The sequence below is a fragment of the Aegilops tauschii genome, chromosome 4 (genome assembly GCF_002575655.3).
Source record: "Aegilops tauschii subsp. strangulata cultivar AL8/78 chromosome 4, Aet v6.0, whole genome shotgun sequence".
In the NCBI taxonomy this organism is placed as follows: Eukaryota; Viridiplantae; Streptophyta; class Magnoliopsida; order Poales; family Poaceae; genus Aegilops; species Aegilops tauschii.
The window spans coordinates 59,229,969-59,237,836 of NC_053038.3; the positions used below are offsets into that span (position 1 = coordinate 59,229,969).

A 7,868-nucleotide genomic window follows, 5' to 3' on the forward strand; every position below is an offset into this window, starting at 1 on the left:
TTTTGTGTGTCTACAAATATTATGTTTTTGTCAGCTCAACAACGCTCGATTTTAAAAACTTGTGGTGAACATTTCATAAATATATACTCCCTCTGTAAGTTTAGTGATCTGAAAGATATTACATTAGTTTACTGAGAGTATATTTTTTCAAATAATAATTGACAAAAAGATAGAAACAACGAAGCACACTATCGATTGATTGCGCCACATTCTTCTAGGACTTTCCAAAAACATGGTTTGGAAAAAAAAACCATGACTCATCAAGTTGATTGCTACTACCTGAAAAATATATAATGCCGAACAGGGTGAGGCGACGATGAGCCTGTCAATGGGCGCGTGCCCCCACGCGTGGCAGCAGCACCACCTACACCACCGCGGGCGCATGTGGGCCGCCTCCCCGGCCTTCCGCAGGCAGCTCTTCCTGCTCCGCTCTCTCGCGCCCACCTGCGCAGACGGCGGTCGCGCCTCCTCGAGCTCTCTTCGGCCCCACTTGATGTATGCGGCGGCCGGGCCGGTGTACGAGGCGGACGCGGAGGCGGTGGTCCGGCGAATCACGCCGCCGCTCGACCGCGCAAGGCACAAGGGTCAGGCAGGTCAGTAAGCCGCCCGTCTTAGCTCCTTGCTGGCCCGCGCTATCCGCGTGCGTGCGTGTTAGGTGCTGGACTGGCTGGCGATGCTCACGCGTACTTTGTGTTCGTTGGAATGCCCCAGTGCCGACTGATCTTGGATTGTAGATCGCAGAAGTAGCGAGAGTCTTGGGGTTGAAGCAGATTGTTTCCTTCACATGTGAGCAGTTTCAACAGGGGCCGAGCCGGCATTTAGGTGGATGGAAAGTTTACCACCTAGGCCAGGCAAGCTATTGGAGAAAATATCGTGGGCGCCTGTAGGGCAGCGTTCACCACCTAGGCTTGTTTCCTTAACATGAGAATTTGTGAAATGGCAGTTGATTTTCAGCCAGCGTTGGATTGCAATCACAGGGTTCCCCTCCGTCTTCATCCTCTAGCCATCAGATTCTTACTTTCAAATGTTTTTACAATGTGGAATTTTCCTTTTAAGCCTAGAGCACTAAGTACCTCACCACAAAAGAAGCTATGTGGATCAGATAAATGGATTTATCTGGCTTTTGTACCAAGCATTTTTTTTAGAGATAGAAGATTTAACTGAGCTTGAGATGCAACTGGTATGTTCATTGTTGGGCTTAACTAGCAACCGATGAGCTGAGTATTCAAAGAAAAACAGTGTGCCCACCGCCTGCCACAACAATACCCATGGTTGTCAGGATGGGGAGGATGCATGAACGGAGACCACACGGTAGTCGCTCGGTTGGACATACAAAGTGCTCGCTGGCTTGAAGATGAGACGCCGGCCACCAGAGCAAGATGTTGTGCCGGGAGAGATCGCAGACAAGTGGAGTGGCTATGATAGAGGTGGCCTTGCGGGGTGGACTGTGGTGAATTGGGGATTTATGGCTTCCTAACTCTTGTATGTATCTTCACCAAAGGGTTATTGGCCCTTTATGTCCAACAAGAAATTTTAAATATTTAGTGTTTAATCAGCACCCATTGGGTTGCTCATGGGCGGAAAGCCACGCCTATACCCAACCCACGACATAATCGGATGCCCCATAGTTTCGCCCATTTGTGAGACAAGAGACCCATGCCCTACCAGTCGGGTTGGGTACTCATGGTACCCGATCGCATGGGCTAAATGTCCATCTATGAGTGTAGATTGTGGTGTAGATGTTAAATGTCATGAAATTAGTACAAATTTGAGCATGAACTTTTGGCTTGTTGGAACTGGGAAGACCATGCAGCATCATCCCGAAGAAACATCATGCATCATGAGAGAGAATTAGTGTTTCAGGCATGATGAGTTGGGGCCCGCCTCCAGTTTGGAAGCCTATTTTGGGAGCTGTGCTCTGCGTTGTTGTTAGGACTTGCAGGTGTTGGAGCTGTGGGACTTTTTTAGAGCCTAGGTGAGCTGCATGCCTGACTATGATCCATGGCTAACAGCTCACAAGCACCATCATATAAGAGCCTACTTGACAGGAAGGATTTTGATATCAATGCATGTACAAAGCAGAAGATTAGAGAATACACATGTGTTCTTTAAAACATTTTTTTAAAGGTGAAAAATATGAATCCAACTAATTATATTTTGAGATAATAAAATGGACCATGCTAAATACACATGACCCACTATCGACAGATGTAGTGTACTTCTCTAGTCCTCTTCAATCCTACATTCAGGGATACAAAAAAAGTAACTTTTTGTGGATGGTAAGTTCTTACGTTCTTCATTGGAAGACATACAACCCTGAACATGGATAAGGTTCTCCCCGCCTAGCCCCTGTTCCGGTGATGCGTCTAGCATCGTCGGAGGGCGTGTGGAGATGTGTCTTCGTTCGGGTGGTTATCTTTGGTGGATCTACTCGGATCCGGTCTTCGTTCATCTACATTCATGTGTCTTCAGGTTGGATCCTTCCAATCTACGCGTCTCTTCATCGGTGGTGGTTGCTGTTCTGGTGTGCTGGTCCTTGGGGCCTTGGCATGATGACTTCCCGACTATCTACTACAACAAGTTTTGCCCGGCTCCGGCTAGGGAGGGGCGATGATGGCGGCAAGCCTTCGGCTCGCTTCTGTGCTTGTAGTCGTCGCTAGGTGGTCTACGGATCTTGATGTAATTTTTATTATTTCTGGTGTTTGTTGTGCTACCATGATTAAAGATGAATAGATCGTAAGTTTCCCGCAAAAAAAGAAAAACATACAACTCTTGTGAGCATCTCTGATGGCCAGACATATATTTATTACAGAAAATTTTGGCCTTGAACTATACATATACAACCTTTTGAAGAGATCATGTATACACAATTGACCTTATCTTCATATTTTTCAAGCGTCTGAGCTGTAAGAAAAGTGGAACAGTCATAATTTCCAGGATGGGAAATTTCTAATGAGTGTTAAATCTTATTTAAAGTTCTGGCTTGTGCATTCCATTTTGTTCTTGGGTGTTCTCAAATTGCAACAAAATATTCTTTCAAACTTATCGGTAACATGTCATTATTGCTTTCCAGGGAAGATAGCAATAATTGGTGGATGTCGCGAGTACACTGGTGCTCCTTATTTTGCCGCTATCTCTGCGTTGAGAGTTGTCAGTATCTTCTAAAATTTACCCACATGAATTGCACGCCGATGCTGATATTTCACATGTTGTTTAGGGCGCAGACCTCTCACATGTTTTCTGCACAAAAGATGCTGCAACAGTAATCAAGAGCTATAGCCCGGAGTTGATTGTGCATCCAATATTAGAGGAGTCCTACAGCGTAAGGTAATTTCAGGCGAATTTTGTAGCACATTCACTGTAACATCAATATGATGTTTCAGATAACCTCAAATCTATTTTTGTAGGGATGATGAAAGAGAATCTGTTTCTTCTAGCATTCTCGCTGAAGTTATAAAGTGGATGGAGCGCTTTGATTGCATTGTTGTTGGCCCCGGCCTTGGAAGGGACTCATTTCTTATGGTTTACTTGCATTACTTCAACATCTTATGAATATAATTAATATTTCTGCTCTGTTTAGTTATTTTTCTTGCTTTCCCTTGGTTCCTACTTGCTAGTTGTGACTGTTGCTGCACTGCACTTATTATTGACTCCTTAAACATCTTCGTATTCAGAATTTTCTGTTCCTTCCACGTTTATTATTTGGAGGCCAGCTTGAACCTTGAATCAGGTGGCATTTATATGTGTATTTATGCTAGTTTAAGTCAAAACATTTGTCAAATCTAATTTGATGATCTTTTCAATATTTTAAAGGAGTTTGCAATCATAAAGTATCTAGATTTGTAGGGTGGAGTTTATATACAGTTATACAATAATGTTTATATATTACTAACCTTAGTTCAAAGCTGAGACACTTTTTTCCGATCAGAGGTAGTATTAAAGTTTCCATTTTGTATCACTGTCTCACAATCACATCAATGATTTTTTGTTTAGATTCTGCCATCTACGTTTAAGTACAGTAAGAATAAGATAGTACTAGTATTTAGGTTATCTTCTGTCTTACCTCTATTTTACTTTGCCTATTTGTAGGATTGTGTCGGTAATATCATGAGGCATGCACGACAGGCTAATATCCCAACTGTTGTTGATGGGGTATGACTCTTAACTTATTTAATTACCTTTTGTACTCCAAATTAGGGGTCAAACTTGAATTTGTTTTGTATGTCTGCAGGATGGCCTTTTCCTTATAACCAATAACATTGGTCTTGTTGAAGATAACTCTCTTGCCATCTTAACGCCAAATGTATACGAGTACAAGCGTCTTGTCCAGAAGGTTCTTAACTGTGAAGTAAATGAGGAAAATGCTTCTGAGCAACTGACTGCACTTTGCCAAAAGTATGAGCAGAATATTTACTGCATTTTTCTTTTAATGTTCATCTGTAACCTTGTTTTCTTTCAGAATTGGTGGTGTAACTATCATGAGGAAAGGAAAAGCAGATCTAATTAGTGATGGTAAAAAAGGTAAACTCCCTGAGCAGCTTGGAAGATATCTGCCCTGTTGGGCGGTAGTTTCTTGTGGGTTTCTTGTGGAGTACTACAAAGCTGCTTGGTTACAACTGTTACGCTCATGCTTGAAATACATGTGCTTACTCTTCGTGGCCTCATGTTTTTGTGTACAATGCTGCAATTCTTTTTGTGACCGCCACTAACTACTTTTTGTTTGAACTACTGGATATTTCTTTATTTAAGTCACACAAGTGAGTACCTTTGGTTCTCCAAGGCGATGTGGTGGTCAAGGCGACATTCTCTCTGGAAGGTCTGTTGGCTTCTCGGTGCTGAGTATTCCACACTGTACCCTGTGTCATGCTGACTGTCTATCTCTCATTGTAATTTGTACAGCTTTACATTTGTGCACACCATTAATACAGTTTATGTTAATGTTTGTCTTCTCTTTCAGCAATATCAGTGTTCTAATGGCAAGGATACATTTTTTTAGCATATATTTTTAGGTAACCAAATGAACCAACATTATGAGAGTGGTTATTTCTACTCTAACCTGCTTTCTTTCTCTCTAAACTTTAGAGGCTTAATGGTTGTAATCATAGTCGATGTCAAATCACAAACACGCTTGACGCTTCTAAACTTCGAATGATGTGTGCCTAGGCTATATTTAACACAGCAAATAGACCAAACCCATTCCACACAAGCATACTTCTATTGAGCTCATGTGATATGTGTTGAGGTTTGCTCAGCACATCTACATCTAATGCTTGGAACATATGTATTGGATCCATAATTGCGTTGCAGGGTTATATTGTTGTGGTTAATTACCTGAGATTCACCTTTGTGTGTTGCTTTGATTTTTCTTCTAACAGTTATACTTTAATCATAATTGATTGAACTTTCTTCTGATAATTGCCTAGCTTAGTTCTAAACTTGTAAGGTGCTTAGTTAGTACTCCCTCCGTCCCAAAATAAGTGTCTTAAGCTTAGTACAACTTTGTACTAAAGTTAGTACAAAGTTGTTTGGGACGGAGGGAGTATTATCTAAACAATATTATGATAGTGATAGGTCAACATTATGTTTCGGACATCACTGAAGTATTGGTCTTTTTGGCATGTTATGTATGGTTTTTTTAGGCGTTCAATCAATGAAAAATAATAATACAAGTAACCATGACATTTTATGTTTCCTATATCTCAAACACACTCCATTTGAAACCAAGGTTGGTTGATTTGTTATCTAATCTTGTTTACTGGTGACAGCGTGGCAGTATTTTCATCATGGGCACGGCACTTTCTCTTGTCAAATGAGCAACCTAAAGAGACCAGGTAATACTTATTCCTGTTTATCACTAATAATCTAACTCTCTCATTTAAAAAAGACCTGATTTTGCTTTCGCGCAATGCAGTGTGAATCCTATGGTTCTTGGGTGCATAGCTGGCTCTCTATTGCTCAGAAAAGCTGCAGCGCTTGCATTTGAGAAGAACAAGAGATCAACCGTCACTACTGACATCATTGAGTTCTTGGGCCAAAGGTTTGTTGTGTCAGCACTAGACTTTCATCTTGTATGGCAGTCCTTTTATTTGAAAATTTCTTTCCTTTGTTGCAGCTTGGAAGATATCTGCCCTGCTGGGCGGTAGTTTCTTGTGGGTTTCTTACCATAATACTGGAACTGCGCCTCGGCATTCTACAATAATAGTGATCCTGTTATCAGGATGTATCGTCACCGTGTTTATGTACATATTTCTCTAGTAAGAAGAGGATGCTACAATGCTTGGATGCTATGATCTGTTATGTATCACCCACCGCTGTCTAGAAATCCTCAGTGAATTGAAGTTTAGTAGAAGCGGTCGCGGCAGACGTGCCACTTTTCGGTTCTCTTTGTTGGTTTTTTTTTTGCATGAACCGACATAGGAACAGACATGACACAGGAACACACGGTTGGAGAACAATTTTGCAATGACAGCGTTATGATGAAGATAGGAGATGTTGAAAAAGTAAACTACTGCTAAAAACACACCTAAAATATAGAAGGGCCCTAATAATGCCCTTATGCCAGCTCACCCGAACTATCGTTCCCTACCGGAGGCCATCCAAGCGAACACTATAACCTGAGAGCGTTCCCTTACGCGAACGCCATAATCTGAGAGTGTTCACTTGAAAACCCATTTTAGGCGAACCAACCCGTGGTTAGAGGGACTGTGGTATTCCCAGCCCATTAGGGTTAAAGTCCTGGTGCTCGTATTTATTTCTGGATTATTTCAGGATTTCCGGCGATGCGCATTCAGCGGGAGGCGACGTTTCCGTCGACGACGAGGTGCCTACGGTGACTTCGTAAATTTCAAGATGATATGCCGGCTCAGTATTTCGAAGGTGCTCATAAGGGTAAGGTGTGCGTGTGTGCGTTCATAGGGGTGAGTGTATGCGCATGTATATGAGTGCTTGCGTCTATACTGTGTTCAAGAAAAGAAAAGAAAAAGAAAACCCACTTTACTGAGCTTTCCCTTACAAAAATCACTTTAGAGAACGCTTGAGAATTGCCATGTTACAACAGATATACTTGACACGTTATAAAATAGATTTGTCATGTTGTAAATGAAAAATTGTTATACTAGCATAAATATTGTTAGAAATTCACCAAGCTGTAGCAGAGTAATTGCCATACACTTTTTGATGATTTGGCAATTGGCATGCAACATGGAGAATTGTAAGCCTAAAGAGAAAGTTCCCACAAAAGAAACAGTCCCCTCTTGTTAGGGTTCTCTCCTCTCGGCGCCAGCCGCCAGCCGCCGTTGAGAATACCATCACCGCCGATCTCTCTCCCTCGCCCCGACGCTCGGGCTGATCACGGGGCAACCTCCGCGTTGCTGCCCGGCCTTGGCTAGGGTTTGGGGAGGAATCGCTCCGGTGCCGTCTCGTCCCTCGGGTTAGCCCTAGGGTTTAGATGGCGGCGCCATCTTCGTCACGCACGCAGGAGGAGAAGGAACTTGAGGAGATGATGGCTGAACTTGGGATCGCTGAGGAGGAATTTGATGACCTAGTTTTCGAGGATGAGATGCCGGATGCTGCTGCCAATCCCCGCTGGCTTGTGATAAGCAAGGTGCACACATCTAAGGAGTATGGTGACTTCTGGTTCTACAAGAACATGAGGAGTGCGTGGGATTTAGCGCAAACGGTGAAATTCATATCTTTGGGTGACAATCTATATAGTATGCAATTTTCTTGTTTGGGAGATTGGAACAAGGTGATGGAGGGTGGTCCGTGGGCCTTTAGAGGACAGCCGGTGGTGCTTGCGGTCTATGATGGATTCACAAAACCATCACTGATTGATTTGAACTGCTTCAAAATCTGGATCCAAATACATG

At 42.7% G+C, this 7,868-nt stretch overlaps 1 protein-coding gene across 1 annotated transcript; it reads left to right on the forward strand.

Moving 5' to 3' along the window:
- The first annotated feature begins 259 nt into the window (after positions 1-259).
- LOC109743558 (ATP-dependent (S)-NAD(P)H-hydrate dehydratase) lies at positions 260-6,381 on the forward strand. The gene is made up of 11 exons (XM_020302660.4): positions 260-593; positions 3,074-3,150; positions 3,218-3,327; positions 3,408-3,522; positions 4,090-4,152; positions 4,232-4,395; positions 4,460-4,521; positions 4,750-4,816; positions 5,766-5,831; positions 5,912-6,037; positions 6,113-6,381. The coding sequence occupies exons 1-11, from the start codon at positions 317-319 to the stop codon at positions 6,141-6,143; spliced, it is 1,158 nt and encodes a 385-aa protein (XP_020158249.1). The 5' UTR covers positions 260-316; the 3' UTR covers positions 6,144-6,381.
- The last annotated feature ends 1,487 nt before the right edge of the window (positions 6,382-7,868 follow it).

Excerpts from the sequence above, each read along its gene's own strand:
- LOC109743558 (XM_020302660.4), top strand. The coding sequence starts at position 317 with ATGAGCCTGTCAATGGGCGCGTGCCCCCACGCGTGGCAGCAGCACCAC. Across the intron at positions 5,832-5,911 it reads GAGCAACCTAAAGAGACCAG|TGTGAATCCTATGGTTCTTG; the intron begins GTAATACTTATT and ends CGCGCAATGCAG. Across the intron at positions 6,038-6,112 it reads ATTGAGTTCTTGGGCCAAAG|CTTGGAAGATATCTGCCCTG; the intron begins GTTTGTTGTGTC and ends CCTTTGTTGCAG.